The following is a 24861-nucleotide window of genomic DNA, read 5'->3' as shown; positions in this document are numbered from 1 at the left end:
AGCAATCAATGGGGTGCACAGACACTCCCAGGCCCAACCCTGATTCACCCGAGTCCCCACAAATGCTTTTATCATCATTCTATCTTCAGACTCTGCACGCCACAGATAAAACAGGCAGCCCCACTGCAGTTCTGAGCAGGTGCAGAGGGATATGCTCATCAGCATTTTGATGAGTCACTAGAAATGAGTAAAGGAACAGTAAACAATATCTAGCAGGCTTCAGAGATTAACCCTATTTTAATCCAATATATATTCACAACAAAAACAAAATTATTTTCTCAAAGCCATCACCTATATGTTTTATGTGCATCTCACTTTCAATGAGACCTAGAAACAGGAAGTTAATTGTTGTAAACGGCCATTTTGGAATTTCATCAACTGGGCTGTACCCAAGTAATAATCTCTTCAAACTCCGAGCAGCCGTCTAACAAAGCTGTGATGGTGTCACATACAAGGTCACAGCAGTTTCAGCTTCTTCCATTGGCCAGAGGGATTCCCTGACCTGGCTGCCATTTGCTGAGAGGAATTCTTCAATGAGTTAAGGTAATATTCATAAACGAGGGTAAGGTGGTGCGACAACATCAATGCTACTGGCTGAGGGGCAGGTTTGAATCATACATCAGAACCAGTTGCATTCTAAAGTGGGGGGGATTTCAGTTCCAGTAACCTTGGTCTTGTTCCTCCTTGTGGTGTTGATTAGTTTTGCCAGACAAAGCAATGATTAAATATTACAGCCCCTAATGACAGCGGAAGATGCTTCACAATTACAATATTTACAGTCTCAGAGGAGCTTGCTGAATTTCTACTGTCATCTTGTGCAGCCAGTTATTTTGAGGGGAACAGCACAGGGCTCTGTAAGCTATATTGTTCAAATGGGTGACCCATTTGATTGGTTACACTTCAGGGGCTCAAACACATCTAATGCACTTTCTATCAAATGTCTCAGTCCAATGGAGGATATCTTTTTATCATCATTAAACTATTCAGACAGAAATAAAAGGTTGAGAAAGGAACCAATAAACCAAGAACCAAAGATGCAAGGTGAAATATTCATGAAACAAATACCAGCTTAAATGCTTTATATTCTTAGGTCAAATTAGGTTTGAATCCCTCCAATTCTGCATCTGGCTGCATTAGTTATTTCACAACAGTCCACATCAAAGATTCAACATTACTTGCTGCTTTCAAAATACATGTAAAGCACTTCCAGTTTGAGGGAAAATGTAATAAAAACATGAAACCAGCAGCAAGTGACTTTTCATCCAGATCCAAGCTGTCATCAGTTTAGTCTTAGGGCTGTTACATTTTGAATCTTCTGCAGAACCAGCACAAAAAGCCAAGGCTGCTGCTGACACACGGCCAAACTGTCAATGTGACTAATGGAGGATCCTTTAGCAACATCGTGAAGGGCATTATCAGGGCAGAGTAACACCACAACCAGGCAATGAGAGCTGACCAGGGGGTTCAGAGGGGATGGAGAAAGGGGTCACCACTGACTCATCCTGAACAAAGGTGACAGCGCTCAGAAGATAGCCCAGATGAGGTGGCACAGTGATGAGATCAAGCTCATGACCAAGGCCGTGCTGCGAGGACACTTTTCAAAGGAAATCTATTCACCAAGAAAACTAAACCTGCATGCAGTTAGCTTATAGAAAATGCTTAATTTTCTCTTAGAAACTCCACTATTGGCAGCTATGGGCCTGTTTCTGATGGGTAATATAGTTTGGCAAGAAAAATCCCAAAGCAAACATGGAAAGATCATGCAGATGATAGTGTACAAACACCTGCCGACTGCTTCTACTGCCCGAGGCTCTCATATGGAGTGCCCCTGTGTGGAAGGCCCAAAAGGAGGAGCTGTTCAGCAGCAGAGTGACTGTTTATGCTGAGGTACACACAGCTCAGCAGAGAGGGGCACAGGGGTCCTGGGGTTCATTCCGTTTCTCTCAATCTGTCAGCAAAAGAAAAAATAATAAAAAAAAAACTCCATGATGCATGCAACTGGGTTCAAAGTGCAAGGAAGGATGTAAAAATCGCTGAGAACGCAGCGGCTCCCAACAGGAAGCCGGCCATTGTCTCGGTGGTTTAAAACAACACTCTCGCGCAAGTTCGCAGAGACCACATGACTGCATGTGACCAGCAGCTGCTGAAAAGGTGATGGAGAGATGGATCCGAAAGAAAAAAAAGCAGGTTGCTGGAGTTGGCGTCCCCGTAAAACGTGTTCTAAGAATCTCTCCGTTGTGACCTGTGTGGCAGTTATTGTACATATGGGGGCAGAACACAGCTAATTTAATCCCAGTAACCAAAGACAGAGGAATCTGGTTGCCAGTTCAGGGTTCAAGGCCCAGACAGGTCTCCAGTGAAGCATTAACATGAGAACACCATTAACTCCTTCAACAGCTACCATACACTTGGCTGGTTTTTAATTAACACCATTACTGCTGAGGGGGTTGTTAAAACACACCTCATAAAAGCCTAACCATCACACTAAAACAGGGCCCTCATGTGCACAAATGATACTTACTGAAAAACACCAAAACAAAACCAGAACATATCCTCCATAAAAGCAGAAAGCCTATTCAGCCATTCAGACTGACATTTCAATACACTACACCATTGACGCCCTATTTAAATTTCTTTATGCATATAATGTTTCTATTTTGGGCAGCCAGACGGGGTGACCCATTATGCCAGTAAGAATCTGAAAACGTTGCACCACACATACACAAAGAAAATGCCTTATGTAAACTAAAACGCCCATCCGCTACCATTCGGCATAAGATTTGGCCTCAAAGCGGAATGGGAAGGGGGCTGCTAGTACTTCATGACAGATACCATCGTGACCAGGAGGAAGGGCAATCCTAAGACACTGGAATGCCACTACAACTATGCTACTTGGAGACAAACCCATTTCCACATAAAAACCTAACCAAGCCCGAGTTCTTAACTGGGGTTGGTGGGCTTGAGCAATTTGATCAGCAGCAGAGCCAGAGTAAACAGCACTATGGGGCAGGAATATTCACGGACCAGCCACATGGAAAGAGCTGTGCACGGTTAACGTGGAGTGCAGGCTGCGTGACGTGCACAGCCTCTGACGCCCTACCGCCTCTTCATGTGTTCTGTATCCCACAGCAGCACACCACTGAGTAACTAATTGCAGGAAGTCAATGAAATGACAATTGTACAGGGCAGCAGGACGACTGCACAGCGTGTGACCCATGATGCCAAACCCGCATCGGTGCCGAAACAACGATGATTTTACAGTCACTGTGGCAGTTTTCAGAGAAATATATAAAAGGAAAACAACAGATAAGCCAAATAAAATAGTACTACCCTCATCTGAGTTCAAAGATCAAGCAAAGCAATGTTTAAAATGCACTGGTTTATGTTTGAATAAATCCTGCCTGTGATGTAACAGAAGGTAGACTACAGCACGCGTGAAGTGATACTGCAAGTCTCCCCTGGGGTATCCGTTGCTCACGATGACCTTCGCATGCCAAGGACACTTGGCAGGAAACACATTTGCCTCCCAATAAACAAAAAAAACATTATATTTCTTTGTACAACACACTCGTTCAACAAAGTACTGAAAAAGTATTATACTAATAACTGACAAATACAGCAAAGCAGGGCAGGATAATGTTGTTAAAATCAGACTAAACCTAACACTCCCCTGCGATGTAGAAGAGTACATGCCAGGAATCAGAGAGCAGCCCACGACTGAGAAGTGGTTTAGATGCACCGTCCATAGCCGCCCCTATCGAAATTATAGGTCGGGGGCCCAGGATGCAATTACTACTGCCGCAGAACATGACCCACATCTGCAATTAAACACCAGCAAGGAGCACTGGACTCCAACACACTGCGTTTTACACAGGCCACTTGGCCTATCAAAACTCTCTTTCTGAAGGCACAGAGACACCAAACACCTGAGTCTACAAATGAAATATGAAAGAGTCACATGCACAGTACCAAAAGTTGAAGATTAATTATGATATATGAGGTGTTAGCCACCAGTCTTACTGTCCTTGAAAACAGATCAGTTTCTTTTGACAGCCTGTTTTCAAGGTCAACAAGAATATCAGCGATAATGATTACTATTGAACATGACCGCAGAAGTGAAATCGATTAACTCATTCCCCTTGGAGGGTGAGACATCCCCTTCAAGAAAAGGAAAAAAAAAAAAACTGTTTTTAATGAGGCCTCATTTTAATGGCCATACCCTTTAAATATGCTGAAAGGTCTAGCGTAATTATACTGCATTCAAAAAATGTCACACACAGGTGAGAACATAGAAAGACCTTACACTCAGCTTTAGTCTACAGGAACACAACATGCTCTACTTCAATTATTAAAACCTTACTGCAGTGTTTATATAGCCATAAAAAGTGAACCACTGCACACAAACAGAATCCCATCTCTGATTAAATATTGCTCTACCTTTCTATGCCACCAATTAAAACATTCACAAATCACAGAAAATGAAGACTCACACCTAGCATACTTCCTCAAAAAAAACCAGACAGGCATTTTGGCACAACTCAATTAGCAGCTATTGCTAATCATACAACTTACATTCAGTTCTCCATCTTGCTGAAATCTCTGCATTTTATTGTATCATGTTTATACATATTGTTTGGTGCCCATATCAATATAAGCTTTGTATATTTCACTTAATACCCTGCTACAATCCCTGGTGATGGACTACTCAGCTTTATTTCAAGAGCACAGAAATATTCCACAAACCATCAATATCCCATCTCAGGTATCAAGGCCTGCTAGCTTCTGGACAAACTTATTGTAATAAATGTTGGCTGAAAACACAGAGCCAGTGCAGCACTTAGGCATGATAATGTCACATTTTGCGTTCAGTACAGTCAGGTCAAAACGCCAGCCTGGTAAGAAGGAAAATGACTGAGTAACAGAAGAACAGACAACTGGAACATAGCCCGTATTCAAATGCAGACTTTGTATGTGAAATAGATAGTCCATATTCAAATGCAGACAAAGGCAACTTCCATTTAATTCACTGAAAACCCTATATCACTCATTTATCTGGAAAGGCCTCAAACTCAAGGCAGACATGCGTACCCTTCACAGGAGGCTAAATCTTACTGCTAATCCCAAAATTTGTTTATTCTTTCCCTCCTGTTCACTGAAACATAAACCATATACAACTGGCAGTTTTGACACCATTCAGGCAAGTTGAGCAATATGGACACTTCTTCCTTCTGTGAAGTGCAGCGCAATAAGTGTTATGACGTCATAAGGTGCGGCTTTGGGCTCTGTACCTGAAGGAGTATACACTTTCCTCCCAGACTCCCTATGGGTGTCGAAAGTTACTCTGTAGTTCATTTTCAAGGTAAAACCTGAAACCTAGCGACTGCATGCTTAAATACAAAAACCGCTTCCGAGAGCACAATCCTCTTTTTCGAAGAGGTAATTTCAATCAAAAAGATTTAGTTAGTTATCGTATCTATTGAGGTTACATGGCGCATGTAAAGTACCTGAGAGCAGTGAAACTACGTAAATATCAGAATTTTAAAGTGCACTGACCACGTGACACCATGCTAGGCTAAGGACTATTAAAGCAAATTTCTGCTAGAAGTTTCTCATACTATAGCCTGAAACAGTATTTGTACTTTGGAAATGTTGGAATAGTGTCCATGAAGGCACATTTTAAACCGAGCTTCCTTTTCCAACCATTTGCATGAATTAAGGGGAGGCGCAAAGACTCATTTTCAGCACGACAAGCGGCCAGGTGGTTTTACGTCCATTGATTCCATTAACTAAAACGCTCAACTCATTCCATTGCTTGATTCTACCGTTGTTTGCTGTGTATTTAATAGATAAACTTCAATTCAACTACCCGAGCTGATTTCGACTGCACCTGCCAAATGCCATCGGCCAGTTTAAGACCATCCGCGCAGTTTCGAGGGCCTCGGTCGGCGGTCGCCAATCTCCTCGGGTGGGTCAGCCCCCGTCTTTACTGGCGTGACAGTGACAAGCACAGGACCGATCCCTCTGTCCATCAAATCACGTTAATCCGTCCATCGCCGCGACGTTTACACAACTAATCCACAACTCGGCAGGATAGAAACACGGCCCTGCGCCAGTGACATCTCACTAACATCTCTGTTGAGGTTGGAACCACAAGTACAAACATCTAGAAACCCTATAAAACAAGTTAGTTTATGGCGCGAGCTCTAGGGGTCACGTAATCAACTAGCTGGTTATGTGTAACGCGCAGACCTTAAACCGGTTGGATGAACGGAGCCAGATAGCAAACGCGCTTCTCGCATTTTCATTATGCCGTGACTTCCTGGCTTAGCTTTCGACTCTTTATCCCCATTCCTACTGCGTACCTGCAGGTGCTCCTGGAAGCGGATGGGTAGGATCTGAGCCATGGCGGTCACTCTTCTCTCACTCTGGAAATGCCTATCTCTGAGCTAGCTTAGCCAACTAAAGCTACAGCTTCTTCACTTGAGACTGGGATAGCTAGTAAAAAAGAGAAAGCTTAAAAGAAGTATACGACTACACTACTTTCTAAATCAAATAACAATATGCCTACTACAACGTTCACCCCCAAGATCTCCACTTGTGCTCTGCCCCAAGAAGACGGCGACCGGCCGCAGCGCCGAATCCAGAAACCCGCAATGGCGGCGGAAACAGGTCAGGAGAGAAGCAATCCGGAAACGGCCAGGGCCTCCGTTAGGCGGAAGGATACTGAACGTCAAACGAAAATCGTGCCTCACACAAATCTTATTAGTAAGCGTATCTTGTGCTCAAATGTGACTCTATAGCAAACAAGTGAAGAAATAACAGAGATATATGGAGACGTATTATAATAATACTTTGCAAATAAAGATGAAAAACAGAAGCGTTTAGGAACTATTTTATTTGTGATTTGTCCTTTTATTTTTGCCACGTCATTCATCCTCGTGAATTGACGTCAATTCCGGATTTTACACATCGCTCCTCTGTTGGGGTGTTGTCGGTGAAGAGCTAAGGATGGGCAGCATTGTAACATTACATTGATTTACCTTACAATACATTACGTTTATTTATTTTGCAGATTTTTTTTGTCCAAAGCGACGTACAAGCGAAGTAGACGGTACATCACAGTCATCTGTATTATCGATATTTTAAAAACATTTTTAAACATTAAAAAACGATAGTGATACGTATTACTTTTGATGAGTCGTCATCCATTACCCACCAAGGTGCAGTAAAATTAACATGTACACTATTCAGATAGATTTAGTCTCGCTAATACACATAAAATTTAAGATGATCCTTTTGAACTTTAACATTAACATAAATGTTGTAAGCTTCTAGGACTCTTACAGCACAGAGGGTCTGTTGTTGTGCAGGAAGTGAGGAAATGAATTAAGTTTTAGAACATCGCGACCACTTTCGAAGAAACCAAACATTTGTTATTGATACTTTATGAGTAGCATTTAGATATCGATCTGCCCTGCCATACTTTGTAATGCAGTAATGCCCACATGCTACTTTACGTGGAGATTAAGAGGATCTTGGCTGATTGACTAGTTCTGCTTGTATAGCGTTTGATTAAGGCGTTGTTTGTAATGTTAGTTCTTTACTTACATGAGTCGTTGGGCTGTGGCCAACATGTAGGAAGACAGTAAGTTTAATGCAGCGGTAATATTTTAAATTCACTGTTTACATGGGTTAATCCATTTTCTAATCGGTTATTTAGGCAGGGACACATATTTGGGTACATGATTCTCTGGAGGGGGTGGAGGGCGAATTTGGTAGCAATATTTGGGAAGATCTGCCTAAAAACTGTCTGCCTCATTCCTTTATAGAATGATGTATATATAACTGCTGCAGTGTTTTATATGATATGTGCTTTCTTCCAATATAGAAATACAGTAGGAATTATATTCACCTACTACCAGTTATTGGCTGAGAGTACAAGTGTTCTCCTCCTTAAATCCAATGAATCCTGCACATGTATCATCACGTAACACCTTTGTGACTGTCTAAGCTAGCTGATCCTCTCATTTAGTTTCGCTAAAACATAGACTAAACATATGCTGTTAAGCTAATTAGTACTTCTAAATTGCCCGTAGCATGTGCGTGTTTGTGTGCCCTGTTATGCCGTCCATGGTGTTTTGTTTTTTAAGCCATTTGTCTTAACATTTGTGCAATGAGGAGAACTTGAAATTCTACAGGGTCATTATAAGAGTTAAACTGAACATTCTTCAAATGAATATCTTTCTTGAAATGTTAAGTCATTGAAATGCATCTTCACAGTATATCATAGTCACCTCCGAGTGATAACTAAATATTTAGTCATGGCATGTCTCTGATTTAAGGAGCATTCTGACCTTGATGTTTTTTGAACTATTATATATTTGCTCAATACAAAAAAATGATCAAGTGTAACAAAATATTTCTGTTGTTCCATTTTCCATGACAAACACTTGAGGACAGGGTCACAGCCACGCTGGAGCCAATTCCAGAGACCATTGGGCAGGGGACACTGTGGATGGGATGTGAATCTAATATTTATATTTGAAAATGGTGGCTGTACAAATTAGATTATGTTTTCCTCCCAGTAATGCAAACTGACCATATTTCCAAACTTCTGGAGAAAAATATACTTGAATGCACATCTCTAGGAAATCTGTAGAATGTCTGAAATCTTCTCTCTGTTCTATTTAGCAGCCTCCTAACAATGCAACAATGGCAATAAGTGTTTAAGAGAAAGCTGTGGGCATGTACAGTCTACCACAATGCTATGAGTTTTTGCCTTCATGGTATGAGGCAAGAGCCACAGCATGACTGCTACATTACCTTATTCACTTAGCTGAGTACTTACGGTTACAGAAACTTTCCAAACGACAGTGTGGAATATTAGCTGCAATATAACCTAGTAGCCTTTGGGGTATGAGTCAAGTTACCATTATAGTACAAGGAGCACTTCTTACACTAAAGAAATATAAGGCTTAAGAACAAAGGTGTGGCAATTCAAAAATGTAAATGTTCACATTCAAGAAAAACCATCTCGGTGTGGAGCACAGGCCCTGGAGGGACATTTAAACTAGCCAATGGTTCCAAGTGAGGACACCACAAAGGATAAAAAACAAAAAACACAGAACAATCCATCCCTTATTTCCTTAGCCATTATGCCATTTCAATATGGACATGATGGCAGAACTGGGTCCCCTAAAGTCTGCAGCTGCCCTTGCTGAAATCTACACATAAGACCTAAGTCTGGATGACTGGACAGGCTGGTGAGAAAAACTAGCTCTGTGGTGGGCATGGAGCTGGAGTCACTGACATCAGTCGCAGATACACACGTGGACGAAATTGTTGGTACCCTTCCGTCAATGAAAGAAAAACTTACAATGGTCACATCCATCCATCCATTTTCCAAACCGCTTATCCTATTGGGTCGCGGGTACAATGGTCACAGAAATAAGTTTAATATGACAAAAATTAATAATAAAAATTCTATGAAATTTAACCAATGAAGGCCAGACATTGCTTTTCAACCATGCTTCAACAGAATTATTTAAAAAAATAAACTCATGGAACAGGCCTGGACAAAAATTATGGTACCCCTGGAAAATACTGAAAATAATGTGACCAAAGGAACATGTTAATTCAAAATCTGTCCACTAATTAGCATCACAGGTGTCTACAATCTTGTAATCAGTCAGTGGGCGAAGGATACCAACAATTTTGTCCACGTGTGTATGAGGACCCTGAGCAGACTGTTCTCAAGACTGGACAATGACCGCCACCCTCTACACACAACTTTCTCCAAACAGAAGAACATGTTCAGTAGTAGGTTCCTGTTTCTGTCATGCAAAACAGACAGGCTCAGAAGATCCTTTGTCCCTAGTGCCATACAGCTCTTCCGTGTCACAAGGGGAGGAATGTGATGGACTTAAGTGTTTAGGCTTGTACAGCACACAGCCCTCTATACTATGCCTTCATCTGGATGCCTAACTTTTATATCTAACTTATATAAATTTTATATCTAACTTTACTGTAATTGCACACAATTTTTATTTTTGTTATTTTTCCTTGCTGCAGTGGCACACAATTGATATTTTCCTTTGTATTTTTTGCAGTATGTATGTGTGCATGAATGTCAATGTCTCTCTCTCTCTCTCTCTATATATATATATATATATATATATAGAGAGAGAGAGAGGGAGGGAGGCTGGGGAAGAATAATCACATTTGTGGCCCTTTGAGCAAGGCCCTTAACCCCCTGGTCTGTGGGTGCTGTCGCAGGCGGCTGCCCTTCACTACCAAACTTGTTCAGTGAAGTGTCATTATTATTATTAGGTAACAATTCCTGATTCTTATTGGCCACAGAGGCTTCACAACTGGATAACAGGTAAAGGAAGGCTGCAAAATCAGCAGTGCTTAGCCCTCTTATAAACTATACTCACAAACGGAGATCCATCTTTTTCTGTGTCCACCCCAACCCCAGTCTTGAAATTTCTACACACAAACAACAGGTGTGTTTAAGTGCTATCCTTTTTAATGCTAGTGCAGCTGATGTTGATGATGACTATTGTTTGATTGTTTGACAGTTTATGCAATAATTAATGTTATTGGTCTGTTTTGAAGCATCTCAGACAAGCCATGAGATAAAGGCTTGCGGAGGCAATTTCAGTGAGCTCACAATCCATCATAATTAGCTGTTTGCTGGAGTAGCACACCTCACATAGAGTGATCATGCATGTGATAAAATTGGCCTTTGGACTCTAAATGTAGGCCCCAGCCAAAGGCTAACTTTGCTTTGCAAACAAAATTAAAAATAGGAAGATTCATTGGAGCAAATCATTCTCTATACTTTATATTATTTTTCTTAAGAATGTACAACGTAGAAATTCAATGAGCTTCTGGAATTGTTTGTAAATGTATATTTTAATTATGTTTAATCATTTTTTCCAAATTTTGTGAGTAACTCAGTGTTCCAAATAAATTACTTAGGAAAATTAGTTCTATAATAAACATTCCAGTGCTACTTGGACACGTCTTCAGTGATGGACCCAGAGTCAAGGGTGTTTCAGGTCTTTAATCATCAGATACCCTCTCCTGGGCGATCTTGCTCGGGGTGATCAGCCTCCAACTTGTGTGCAAGTGGTGCATTAATCCACGGATACACCGTCTGTGTCCACAGTAATCACAAGGCCTTTTTAGTAGTCTCCAGAATGGTCTTTGGGGCCCTTCTGCAGCCCACTGTAGTTCTTTAATTCTAAGTATTTGAGAGTTTGCTGTAATGTTCGGCCAACAAAGCCCCAGCACCCAAAAATTCTAGACAATTCTAAAAGAGTAAACCTTGGACTTCCCAATGTCTAAATTAGCGATGCAGAAACCATTGTTAGTGAAGCAGGCACCATCAAAAACAGTGGAAAAAATTTACAAAACACTAAAGTTATCACTGGAAGTTACTGGAAAAAATGTATTAAAGCACTAACTGGCATTATTGTGAAAATCATGGTGGTAAGAAATACACCTCGTGGGTTTTCTATTTGGGGCCAAACGGATCGGTGGGTAACTATTTCTATATACAACCAGAAGGGAAGAGAGAAAAGTACATGGACTATCATCTTCAGGATAGATGTCAACTCTGCCACCTTCAGGAGATGTGGGCTTTCTGCAGAACTGCTCCTGCTTCCCTCAGAGGATCTCAAAGAACTTTCCCATCCTGGCCCTGAGTATGTGGACAGCAACATTTAAACCTTCAGCTCAAATATCAAGAGGGAGACTGTTCTTATTATTTATGCTTGCTTTGCTTCTTAGTATTATGACCTCCTATGTCTATGCTCTAGTATCTACGCTAAAACCTCTTGAAAATACAGCTTCCTAAAAGACCATCTAATTAAATCTGCTGTCCTTCAGAGGTAAAATAAATATTATGTGGACCCACTTTCTTGGAGCAGGATTAGCAAATTAGATAATTCACATGCAATTTTTGTTTTTCACAAGACAGACAACTCAATACACTCAGTTCACTAAAATCGCATACTAAGATACACAAACCAAATGGGAAAATTATGGTTAGCGGACTGCAACTCCAAAGCTTAGTTACTTACGGCAAACAAAACGAATTAAATAATAATAACAGTGATACCAGTGGCCAATAATGTAATTATATGCATTTTAAATAAGACATAATAATAATTCATTATTAAATTATATCATAAACACAGGGTTGCCAACCGATTGGAGTGAGATTTTAAATTTGAGACAAATCTGCACACTCATGCACATGCATTTACATGCAGGCTACGTTTTATTACCTTCTGAATAGTCTGTAGGCTTTGTAAACTACCAACGCTTTTGATGTAGCTCATTTTTGTTTTCCAATGGAACAATATTGATTTGCTTTAAGATTTGTTGCGTGAGTATGAGAATCTGAAAGCATGTCACATCACATGCGTTAGAGCTGCCTAATAACCACTTCAGCCAAATATGCCGAACTCGTTAACTTGTCGATTGCTGAGAGTCAGGAGTAGTGAGCCACAGCCATTATACAGACCTGCACGCATACAGCACAAATATAACGGATTAGGGTATGCAGAGGGGCAATGAAGGTAACATGGATACAGAGAGTCTTCGAAAAGCAAATATAAGTGAATTGAAGTTGTGTTTTTAAATTATAATTTTGTGAAATATTTTTCGATTTTTAGAATCTAAGTGTTTGACCTGTGCAATGTGTGGATGTACAAAAACATTTTTTTTAAGAAAACCAGTTTGACCGATTCAGGGTCGTTGGAGGGGCAGACTCACATCTAACATCAATGACAGACAATGAACTCAGGCAAGACATGGACTGAAATAGACAGGACTGATCAAAATAACTAGACACAGCTGGGTACGATCAGGGAAGCACACGTGGATAATCAGGGGGGGTGTGGCACACACCAGGATCGTACGAGCTGGGCGTGACACTAAACACAAGCAGGTGGAATTTTCTCAAAGGGCCCGGAATGTCTAGCTACTCCCCTGGACTGACTCACTGAAAAGAACAGGTTCAAAAGAACGTTTCATTTACGAATCAGACATCACTATTGTTCACTTGGATAGCTGTTTTTGCGTGCAAGTAGTGTTTCTTACCATATCACATTGTAGTTTGCTTAGGCCTAGTGCCTCTCTTTTTAACTGAAAATCATGCAAATACAAAAATGAATCTGCGTTGTATTGAACTTGGGTACTATCAACCATGTTAGAACAGATTCACGGTGTGAATGTTTGGGAATGTCTTAAGACCAGAGGTTCCTACATGAGTAATACGTTCATACACGTAACAACATTTTAAAAATAAGAAAAAAATAATACAGAGGGTTGATTGGTGGGGAAAAGATTTCATAATTAGGTGTCCGTGCTGAGTTGCGACACAATTCCACCAGTGTCCTGTGTCTTAACATTTGTGGTTGTATGAGCAGCAACAGCATCTATCCTTCATAAAGGATGCATAATATGTCTAACAGTCAGCATATTTCCTTCATAAAGGACGTGTAGCATGTCTAACAACCAGCATCTTTCTTTCATAAAGGATATGTAACATGTCTAACAGCATCTAGAAAACAAAGGCTTATTAACTTACTAACATTTTAACCATTTATCTAGTTTGGAATTCTCATTTGAATTAATAACATTTTTACATCAATTTATTCCTTGCAAATTAACAATTTTTAAAAATTAGAAAAATTAGACATTTCTTTTCCGATTAAATTTGTGGTCATGAGTTTTTCTGTTAGTTGAAACCATTTTGGTTTTTATGTAGTAAATACGGCAGCACCTCTCACTACCTAGTCAATTGATTAGTAATCACGGCCTTTACTGATGTCTTAGTTATTTTTTTTCCTTTACTCACAATTTCGTTACACATTAACTGTGGAAATGGTGATTCAGACATTTTGTTCTTGAGACAAGGTACATGATCATTACGATGTGGATATTTAAAAAGTGTCAGGGTCAGCTCCTGTTGTTCCACTCTGTGTCCCTTTTCCCGTTGTCCTAGGCTGTAATGTTTCCTCTTCTCCCTCTCGGCTGCATTGCTCAATGAGCTGAGCCTGTGGCTACCTATCAGCCCCTTTATTGTGTGCTTGAATCCCACCTCTTCTGTCTTTGTCTTTTGTTTCATTTGTATGAGTTTTCTAGTTCCTGTATCTTGCGATTTGTACTTGGTTTTGGTTTCATGCTTTGTTCCCGTGCTTTTACCTGTAATTCCCCTAGTGTAGATTCTGTTTCCTTGTTTCTTCTAATGTCTTAGTCTTCCCCTCCCAGTCCCTGAGTTAATTAGTTCCACCTGTTGCCTGTTCTTGTGCCTGCCCTTGTGTGTTTTCCTGATTGCTCATTGTCCTGCACCCTCCCCGATTTGTTAATTGTCTATGTCTCACTTCTGCTGTCTCATTACCCAGTTCAGTTTTCGTATTTAAGTTCTTGCCTAAGTTCAGCTCCCCAGTGGTTCATTGTTTGTATGTTTGTTGGAATCCTGAAAACTTTGTATGTTACAAGAAGAAGAAGAAGAAGAAGAAGAAGATGACGACGACGATGACGACGATGAAGAAGACGACGACGATGAATGTTCTGCCTGCCCTGACTCATTTGTAATTAGTTTTTGTTTATTCCCTGTTTACTTTTGACTCCTCCTGGTCCTTTATTTTTGTAGTGTTCCCAGTGTTTTCTGTTTTCATTAATAAACCTCTTCTGTCCCATGAGCTGCAAGTGGGTCGTCCGCTTCTGTTCCCCGCTTGCATGACGCCATGCCCTAGTTCTAAACCCGCCCAGATCCCTGACAAAAAGGAGGGGACTTATTTTGTGTATCTATTGATTTATAAACTGCCAAGCAGTTGGCTGTGGACATAGGACTTCTATAAAACAGGAGGCTATATTAAAAAGGTGTTAAAATAAACCCATAAGGATATCCATGACCATTTTAATGTGGTGAGGAATTTATAAACCTTACAAACCTAAAAATATAGTTATGAATATAGAGGAAACCAACGTAATTATTGACCTTTGCAACTCACTGGCCTGACACATACTGTGACAACTCACTCACTCAAATGATGCCTTGTGGGGACATGGTTAAAGGTCATGCTGGTAGGGGCACTGTTTAGCGGACCATGGAGTAGACGTATGTAACTAAGCTCCACATTACAAAGCATTAAAATTACGTTTTTATGGGGAGTAGATCATTTTTATTGCATTTTTCGGCATTGTCAACTGCACTTTGTTTGTCTTTGAATGACAAATTATGGCCAGCAATCGACAACGCGCAGTACGATTCAAACAACTTTGCGGCCTGGTCTGCATGGCTCGCCTCCGGAGCCGAGTAGTGTAGACACCTCGGCTGACCAGATTGCAGATACTTTCAGACAAGAACTGCTGTCGTTACTGCGAAAAGACATCGCGGAGATAATGAAAACAGAGCTCAGGGTAGCTCTAATAAGCGAGATGTCAGCCTTTAGAGTGGGAGCTGAGCTTAAGTCCTATCAGGAAACAACTACAACGGAGTTAACATCTTTGAAAGGGATAGTAAGTGAAATGGAGCGGAGCCTGTCGTCATACACGGATGATGTCGTGAATCTTCAGCGGGAGGTACGACAACTCACAGCTCTTGCTGAGTCACTTCAGAATAAATGTGAGGATGCACATGCCTCTATATGTTTTGATTTTTGAATCTCAGTAGTTATGTTATCACATTTATTGTGTTGTGGACTTAGGAGGTTTGAAGGTTTCATAGGTTCCAACCCCTATTTTTTGTATTTGGGATTTAGCCTTTTAGTTAGAAAGGCTACAGCGACCTTGCAGTTACGGGAAGGTCTGCATAAGGACCTAAGGTGTTTCTTTTTCCTTTTTTTCTGTTTGTTTGTTTTCTTTCCATTGCAGATTTTATGCTGTTTGCTTTATAACTCCAGTTCACTCATTCAACTATCAATCTATGTTCATCTTTCAATGGCGGAGACGACAACACGTGACTTAAGCTCTATTCGTCTTATGAGTTGGAATATTAAGGGGATACAGCATCCAGTAAAACGTCATAGAGTTTTTACGCACCTCCGATCATTAAAACCAGATATTATATTTCTTCAAGAAATCCATCTTCGAGTGGGCGAAAGTAATAAATTTCCAAAAGGTTGGGTTGATCAGGTGTTTCACTCGAAATATAGCGACAGGTCAAGAGGAGCTGTCATACTAATTAAAAAAGGCATCCCATTTAAAGCTTCTACTGTAATACCGGATAATAATGGCAGATTTATTATAGTAGCAGGAAAATTGTTTGGTCACCAAATAATACTAGCTAATATCTACGGCCCAAATTGGGACAACCCAGATTTTTTCTCTAACTTTTTGTCCAAGCTCCCAGACTTTAATTCACATATGTTAATATGGGGGGGTGATTTTAATTATACACTAGACCCCGCATTGGATAAATCTCACCCTAAACACGACAGCAGAGTCTCTAGGTCAAGAGAAATGCTACTGTCTTGTATGCAGTCCTACAAACCCTATGACCAGTGGAGGCATTCTAATCCTACTTCTAGGCAATTTTCTTTCTACTCGCCGGTACATTACTCATATTTTAGAACTGACTTTTACGTAATTGATCATAAAGCAGTTTCCTATGTTACTAACTGCCAATACTACTCTATTATAACTTCTGATCATTGTCCTGTGCAATTAGATTTGGCATTTCCGAATAATATTCAGTCGCAACGAACTTGGCAGTTTGATCCCATATTATTAACTCACGACTCATTCATTAAACTCACTTCGGAACAGATCGATACCTACATAGAAATTAATAGTACCCCTGGTATTTCATATACTGTTACATGGGAATCACTTAAGGCGTATCTTAGAGGCCGGATTATTTCATACACAGTTTATGAGAAGAAAAAACAAAATAGGCGTCTAAACGAACTAGCTGAGCAAATTCAAAAGATAGACCAGAAATTATCAAGTGAATCTACTTCTGAAACATTTAAGACAGGACTACTGCTCCAGACAGAATATGACAGCCTCTCAATTGAGAAGGCAGAGCGGCTCCTGCTTAAAACCAAACAAACATACTATGAGCATGGTGAGAAACCCAGCAAATTGCATGCACATCAAGCGAGACAGCTAGCTGCACACAGAGCAATCTCGGAAATTCGTACCACAACAGGTTCAATTGCTACAAATCCTAAGAATATCAACGATCAGTTTAAAATGCAATACATAAACTGTTATCAATCTCAGACATCCGTGAATATAACTCAAACTCATAGTTTTTTGAATAATTTAGAAATTCCCAAAATTTCAGTTGAAGACCAAGTTTTTATTGATTCCCCAATAACGAGTCAGGAAATCACACATGCTATAAAAACAATGCAGAGTGGTAAATCACCAGGTCCGGATGGCTTCCCTATAGAATTCTATAAGGCTTTTGCTACTAAATTAACACCTTTGTTAGACCTATTGTTCCAAGAAATTATCACAACCAAGAAACTACCGGATACCATGTCACAAGCTGTGATATCTGTAATTCCTAAAAAGGACAGGGATCCACTTGATTGTGATTCCTATCGCCCAATAAGTCTTCTCTGTTGTGACTACAAAATTCTCACTAAAATTTTGTCCCAACGTCTCGAGAAGGTAATACCCCATATAATCAATCCTGACCAGACCGGCTTTATACCGGGCAGACAGTCATATTACAATGTGTGGAGGCTCCTTAATATCTTGTATTCTGCCCACTCCACCCTCCATCCTGAAATCATACTATCTCTAGATGCAGAGAAGGCCTTTGACAGGGTGGAATGGAGCTATTTGTTGAAAATTTTAACATTTTCTTAAAGTTTACTTTTTCCTATAAATAATTTAGCAACTAACATCGATTATAGCACTTCTCCATTTAAGTTAGAGGGTTGGTCATTTTCCTACTTGGGTATTAACTTCTCACAAACATACAAAGACCTCTATGACTATAATTTCAAGGTGTTACAGGAACGTACCAATTCAGATTTTAACAGATGGTCATTGCTTTCCCTTTTCATTAGCAGGTCGAGTTAATATTGTCAAAATGATGGTGCTACCCCGCTTTTCATATGTATTTCAAATGATTCTGTTCTCTTAACCAAAAGCTGGTTTAATAAGTTGAATAGCTACATTACTAACTTCATATAGAACAAATCGATGCCACGTATGAAGAGAGCCTATCTGGAGTTACCTAAGTTAGCAGGAGGGCAGGGTTTACCTAACTTTATGTTTTACTACTGGGCTGCCAATTTTGTCAAACTAAGCCACTGGATTTCTGTACACAAATCAAGGGAAGGCCCAGCTTGGGTTACTATGGAGCTAGAGTCATATCAGTCTACATCTCCAATAACTCTTCTCAACAGCCCCTCTACCTATTAATTTCAACCTTACAAATTTAAGCCCTGTAGTAAAAGCAACCATTAAAATATGGTTTCAATTCAGAAAACATTTTGGTTCCACCCAAGCATGTAGTTTTCTTCCACTAACTGATAACCATCTATTCCCACCTTCTCAAATAGACACAGCTTTCAAAATCTGGCAGGACAATGGCTCATTTTTTATTCGGGATTTGTTTAAGGATGGTACATTTGTTTCATTTAATACCTTACAAAATAGCCATAATATTCCAAAGACACATTTTTTCCGATATCTGCAGACTCGTAGCTTTACCATGAAATACTTTTCTACCCCTCTTCAGACATCTAAAAAGGCAGTAGATTATATTTTAGAAATAGATCCCTATACAAAATTCAGGATTTCAGTGATCTACAATAAGGGAACAACCCAGGATGGTGGGGCAGCCCATCACAGGGCACACTCACGCACCATTCACTCACACACGCACACCTATGGGCAATTTAGCAAGTCCAATTAGCCTCAGCATGTTTTTGGACTGTGGGGGGAAACTGGAGTACCTGGAGGAAACCGCACGACGACATGGGGAGAACATGCAAACTCCATTTATTTATTTATTTATTTATTTTCCAATTTCTCTGTTATTGTTACACCTGGGTCGGGGGGGGGGGGGGGGGGGGGGGTGTTTTCATCCTCTTTTTGTGGTTTAATGTTACAAAAATTGGAAAAACTCAAAATGAAGTTTTTTTTTAAAAAAAAAGGTCATGCTGGTACTACACGATTTTGTGGTTTGTAAGTAAAGAACATAGTATATGTAGGCTATATTTAAGTCCCAGTGACCTGACCAGGATAAGTGGTTAGAAGATTAGCAGACATAGGCCTATACCTAAGATGTAAATAAACGAGACAGGAATTGTTTATGAAGAGAATGAGATCATAATTTTGTAAACTGCAAAATAAAAAAGCGTAGCGGGGGCGACTGTTGAAGATGCAATGGTATTAAAGCAGTAAACGGTAACGAGCCTTTTAGGAGTGATTCCCTACTCACGAGTGCGCTTAGTGAGCATGAAGACCTACCTAGGGGGACTACATTAAATATAGGGCAGTTCAATGCCCTGAAAAGTCAGATCTTGCACTTCTTTAACAATAATTCATACATATGGAATAATAAAAGGCATCTGAATGTTTTGACTCGTTTGCGATCTAATTTAGAGCCCTAAACGAGGGTGTAATTGCACGCAAAGGTTTGCGCGTGGTTTCATTCAGGTTGTAACTTCACGCGCTGGCCCTGTCGCGTGATCGGCCGTCACATCGAGAAAGGTAACCGGAGGGTACGTTTAAAGTGCTGTAAGAGTCCGTAATACGCTGGAGCGATACAATTATATACTTACATTTTATCGTCTGAGTGTTTTACAGAAGTGATTATATACTTGTACTCATGTTAATCTTTCGACAAATGCCGACGTGTCTGTTCTCCACCCGTGCGTCTGTCTTTGTCAAACACATATACGATGAAAAACACTTTAATGTGGCAAACTGTATTATTACATTCACCCATTACCTTCCTAACACTACAATAAAGACGGTTTATTTATATAAATAACGTTTTATATATCGAACTATCCTTAAACGGTTACCTTACGTGGTAAGGTTTGTTCCAAGGACGGAAAGCTTTCTAACTTAACAGAACTGAAGAGGTACGATTAAATAACTTTTTAGTTGGATCCAAACAACGTGTAATCGCTTTTATTTGCTATATTATTTATATCATTTTATATACGCCACTTGCCACGTTTTAAGATTTCCACTAGATGGCGTAGTTGCAACAAGAACACCAAATCATTACCTTCAGAAAACCCTCCAGACGTGTGCGGCTCCTTTCATTTCGCAAGGAACACCCTTTAAACCACGCTTTTGTTGGAAAGCGCGTTAAACTGTAGCCTCACAGCTTTAACAGTATTGCATGTGTTGTATCTTTGTGATTAGTTACTATTTTGATGAGAAGTGTCCCAGAGAGAGAATGGAAAATCATTTCAGTGAGAGACTCGCTGCAGGTAAAGCCAGACAGATGTTTTGTATGAGACACGTCTGAATGTTTAATATTTCAAAATGCTGTATTCGTTGTCTCATTGTTTCACCCCACATAGGTTGTCGGCCTGTACCATTGTTTAATCAAAAGAAAAGAAATAGATTACCTCTGACATCAAACCCTGCCAAAAATGAATTTGTTTTTGGTACTGAATTTCCATATAGGCAGAGCCATGCTTTACCATCTTTGTCATCAGGTATGATTTTTTTAACAGTAACTTCTTGCATATTTTTGCATCAGTTCTATTATTGTTTTGTATTTTTTTAAGCAAAAGTAAAATTAACACATACAGTAGGTAACAGTAAGTTCAGGACAGTTCCAATACTGAGATATTGGGGGTTTTTTTAGATTTAGGAAATACTGGATATTCAGGAGTTCACAGACCAGGCTCAACCATACCCGCTGTACAGAAGAGTCAATGGATCATGCAAGAATTTCCAAAGAAGAGACCCCCTGAGATCCCTCCAGTAAGATGTCTGGCACCAATTCCACATCCAGGTTGGCCTGTAGGTATGGGGTAAGTTCAGTTTATCTTGGTGAGTTTCTGACAAATGTTAAATAAAGTCAAATATACAGTTTTTAACACCGTAAGAAAACAACTTGTGTGGAAAATTATAGCTTAATCTAGATGCAAAACACCATATGATTTCCTCCTGATGCTGATATTTAAGAACTTGGCCACCTTCAATGATTGCTGTTTCAAAAAGATAGAAGGCTGGAAACTGCATCACAGTCATCTCTCAACTGTAGTAATTAATAAAAATGTATTTTTTATTATAGTAGTCACAATAGTCCTCTGTGATCAGGTTACATTGTTTTTACTTTGGACCTGACCTGACCTTGGTGCACTAGATAAAAAAAGGTAAACATGTTTATTGGAAATAAAATGTAAAATAAAACTTCACAAACTCCAAAAACTTCTGGTTAGGTGAATTGGTGTCTCTGAATTGAATTTAGTGATTTTGAGTGTGTGAGAGTGCGTCCTGTGATGGACTGGCATCTCATTTAGGGTGTCCACTATTTTGTGCCCTTAGCACCGTGGGACAGGCTTGACAAGTAATACAGAAGGTGGAAAGACGGCGTGAAGTAATTGAATCGGCTGATGCCATATTTCCTATTTCAGGTCACAAGCCGGAAAACAGATCTTGGCTTCATGGCAGGACTGCAGTGGACCATCAAGCACTAAACTTACTAGTTTTCCCAGCAGTAGATCAGTTGAAAGCAGATGGAATTTTTCAAACTCGCGTCTGCAGACAGATCAGCAGTCGAACAAACTCTTAAATCTTCCAGTGAGCATTTGTTCACAAATCCCAGGAACACACACAGCTACACTTAGCAGTCAGCAACAGAACTCGGAATGGAGGCCGACGTCCACCCTTCACTCAAGCCAAATTAAAGGGGAACACACAAATATACTCCCCAATAAGATCACTCCCCAGCCTCAGGTACTGTAATGTGGGAATGCTCATTAATCAATTTCTTGCACAAATATCTTGGAATATTTTAGGTTTGCAGCTCAGACTTGTGCTACCTGTCCTTAAACTTGGTTTTCCTGGGGGTAGAGCAGTGTGGTTAAGTCACTGGGCACCTCAAAGGCACCTCCTTTCCTGTATGCCAAGAATGACAGATGTTCAGTGTTTCAAATGGACATTTAATCTCCTGTACAATATGTCACAATATTATGTAGCTTTTAAAAGTACACCCTCTGGCACAGTGGTTACTGCACGTACATTCTGAGGCTCTGAGGAAGCCGAGTAGGTGAGGGTGGTGTTTTGAACAGTTCAGCCTGATGCAGAATTGGTAAAGACTGACATGGTATGAAAATTGTGAAAGAACATCAAAGAGAACGACCAAAAATATTTAATCATAAATTACATCTAATTGCCAGGTACAAAAGCAAATTACTGTGCTGTTTCCTAATTATGTCATGTTCTGAGATTATCACATAAGAACAGTAAAAGTTGTATCATAGATACCACAGTTCTTAATATATAATTTCTTCTTGTTATCTTGGAAGTCACTGTTTGTTTCATTATTCTCTAAAGAAACTAGCACAGTCTCAGATGAAACCAGCGATGGACAATTCCCTACGGATTCTGACAGCGGTCATTGAGGGAATGAAACACTGGAGCCAATTCAGTGACAGAGCACCCTTCTTATTCGAGATCTTTAGTGGGTCCACTTCTCATCGGCATGACTGTTTTCACCAGTCACTGGTTTTTCAGATGTGCATTATATGAGACAGTGTGCTCATTTTAGTTTTTGTGCCTTTCAATGTGTTACACTTTTTTTCCCAGGCACACTCGACTCTGCTGTCACAATTGGTAATCATGGTGCAAAAACCTTCCTCCTGAGAGATGGACAGCATGCCGTGCAGTGTGTTTTTTATGAAACCGTAAGTTGTGTAACCATCCTCCTTGAAATAAAATGCCTCCAAGCTAAATAATTCAATAGTCTAGACTAAAAATATGTAGCAGGATGATACCAGCAAAATTTTGGTGTTGAGGAGAAATGGTCAGCTACACACAAACACACACTCCTGGGAAAAAATGGGCCAAAGCTTAATGTTATTCAATTTGGATTTGGCCCATTTTTTGCCAAGGAGTGTGTGTTTTGTGGTGTGTGGGTTATATGTATCAGTATTTCTCAAACCAGTCCTTGGGGACCCCCAGACGGTCCATGTTTTCAGCTCTTCCCCAATTCGCTGGGAGTTTGGGTGGAGTAATAACATGGACCTTCTGGGGGTCTAAATGGAAAATTTTGATGCTGTGGGGACCATTTTTTGGTTCCCACAAGGGGAAACTCCATTTTATAAAATTCAATGATTGCAATCAAAAATCTAAAAATGTCAAATATTTTGAGTCATATTAGGTTAAATGCAAATTAGCATTTAAGGTTCCAAATAGTATGGCAGAGAAGCATGTGGCAACTAACAGATCCAAAGAAGTGGTTCCCAAATCGTAGGTGCATCACAAAAGCTGCAAAATTTATGTGTCAAGGGAAACGGGTTCAAAAACTGTCAAAGCTCACCACAGCAACTGACGCTAAGTGTAATTGTTGCAAAACACTTGAAACGTACAATACCAGAAATGATTACATCTCTGTAACCCAGTTTCAACAAAATTGTAGGTTGTGATCTTCACAAAGCTTGAATTTGTGGCAGGGCTGCTTCTATTCAAGACTAATGCACAAAGGCACAAATATAACCTGAGTAAGGAGCACAAAAACCTGGACCCCTGAGCAATGGAAAAGTAATATGGTCCAATGAGTCATGATTCACCTTTTTTCATACACATGGATTGATTTGTATTTGGAGAAAATCAAAGGAAGTCTTCAACTTGCAACATAGGGGATCTGTAATTATACAAGCAGGCATCTCATGGGAGTCTTTTTGGCTAGTGGTTACTCTTCATGATCATATACCAACCATGAAAATTAGGACATTTTCCTGATCGCAAGGCATATTTATATTACACTTATTATCCACAAATTATGGATTTAAGCAAGAATTTTGTTTAAATACTAAAATGCATATATACTGTAGGAATCTCTGCATCTGTCTGTGCTTTATGCTGCTGACTAGGACCAGGATCTTCCACGACTCATCAGAGGCCAGGTCCATCGCTGTGTGGGGAATTATGATACAGGGAGGGAGCTACTCACATGCATGTGCATCAGGCATGCCTCATCCTCGGAGCAGAGGAACGCCCTGGAAGCCGTGAAGGCGTCAGACGCAGAGATGAGGAGGCTGGTGAGATCGTTCAGTGAAGTCTGACCGAAGGGACAAAAGGTGGCCTTGCTGGCAGTGAAAGAGTTCATGTGATTCAGGTTTGATTTCACTAACCACTGTGAACCTACTGGTGGTTCATCACAAAGGCCTGAATGTACTGTATCGTTAAAAATATTTATTGTACTCAGTTTATCTCTGGTGTTTTATTCAAATTTTTTCCTTCATTGGTTTGTGGAAAGAAATGATTTAAGGTTATTTGTGGGCTGTTTTTTGTAGGGTAGCTGTACCTTAAAATTTTAAACCAAATTAGCAAATGATTAAAGTCAGTTTGTGTTTCTTGTAAGACTATTTCATGAATAATATAATACGACTGAAAATGTTTTCACTTTCATGTGTTATTGTGAAAATAATCACATGCTGATTTCAACACAATGCATTCTGTGTTTCTGAAACATTTTATTGCAAACAAATCCACAATACAGCTAACACTGAGTCTATTTTAAGGTAAAACACCAAAATTGATGAGGTAATATTTCAAAATATATTTTTGAAAAGATGCTTTATAATCAGAAGTGAGCTTGCACAATTAAGTTATTTACAACGAAAAGTTACGTTCAAACTTAAGACTTCTAACCTAAAAAACAGTTTCACCAGTGTTATG

General features: G+C 39.9%; 2 protein-coding genes across 11 annotated transcripts in view; one reads left to right on the top strand and one right to left on the bottom strand.

The window, feature by feature from the left end:
• cltca (clathrin, heavy chain a (Hc)) overlaps window positions 1–6697 on the bottom strand; it is a 30239-nt gene extending 23542 nt beyond the window's left edge. Inside the window, exon 1 of one of the 2 annotated variants that reach the window (XM_049016557.1) lies at window positions 6363–6697. In XM_049016557.1, coding sequence (XP_048872514.1) covers window positions 6363–6404 — 42 coding nt within the window. In that variant the 5' untranslated portion in view covers window positions 6405–6697. The remainder of the gene's footprint in view (window positions 1–6362) is intronic. The other variant, XM_049016558.1, reaches the window with a different exon arrangement.
• Window positions 6698–19588: 12891 nt separating this feature from the next.
• LOC125744688 (spermatogenesis-associated protein 22) lies at window positions 19589–24580 on the top strand. 9 transcript variants are annotated; one of them, XM_049016793.1, is made up of 8 exons: window positions 19589–19701; window positions 20368–20435; window positions 20529–20666; window positions 20819–20987; window positions 21594–21915; window positions 22516–22642; window positions 22768–22865; window positions 24054–24580. In XM_049016793.1, exons 2-8 carry the CDS (start codon window positions 20402–20404, stop codon window positions 24243–24245), a joined length of 1080 nt encoding a protein of 359 aa, XP_048872750.1. In that variant the 5' UTR covers window positions 19589–19701; window positions 20368–20401; the 3' UTR covers window positions 24246–24580. The 9 variants fall into 9 exon arrangements, with proteins under 9 accessions (XP_048872750.1, XP_048872749.1, XP_048872754.1 ...); XM_049016792.1 differs by having other exon boundaries at window positions 19653–19712; XM_049016794.1 differs by lacking the exon at window positions 19589–19701 and adding an exon at window positions 19711–19728.
• The last annotated feature ends 281 nt before the right edge of the window (window positions 24581–24861 follow it).

The sequence above is a fragment of the Brienomyrus brachyistius genome, chromosome 6 (assembly GCF_023856365.1).
Source record: "Brienomyrus brachyistius isolate T26 chromosome 6, BBRACH_0.4, whole genome shotgun sequence".
In the NCBI taxonomy this organism is placed as follows: domain Eukaryota; kingdom Metazoa; phylum Chordata; class Actinopteri; order Osteoglossiformes; family Mormyridae; genus Brienomyrus; species Brienomyrus brachyistius.
Note: the sequence above shows the minus strand (reverse complement) of the source record. Positions and strands in the feature narration are given on the sequence as shown.

Coding starts and splice junctions, on each gene's coding strand:
- LOC125744688 (XM_049016791.1), top strand. CDS start 20,345: ATGTGTTGTATCTTTGTGATTAGTTACTATTTTGATGAGAAGTGTCCC. Junction 20,436..20,528: donor CAGTGAGAGACTCGCTGCAG/GTAAAGCCAGAC, acceptor CACCCCACATAG/GTTGTCGGCCTGTACCATTG. Junction 21,916..22,515: donor AGATCACTCCCCAGCCTCAG/GTACTGTAATGT, acceptor TATTCTCTAAAG/AAACTAGCACAGTCTCAGAT.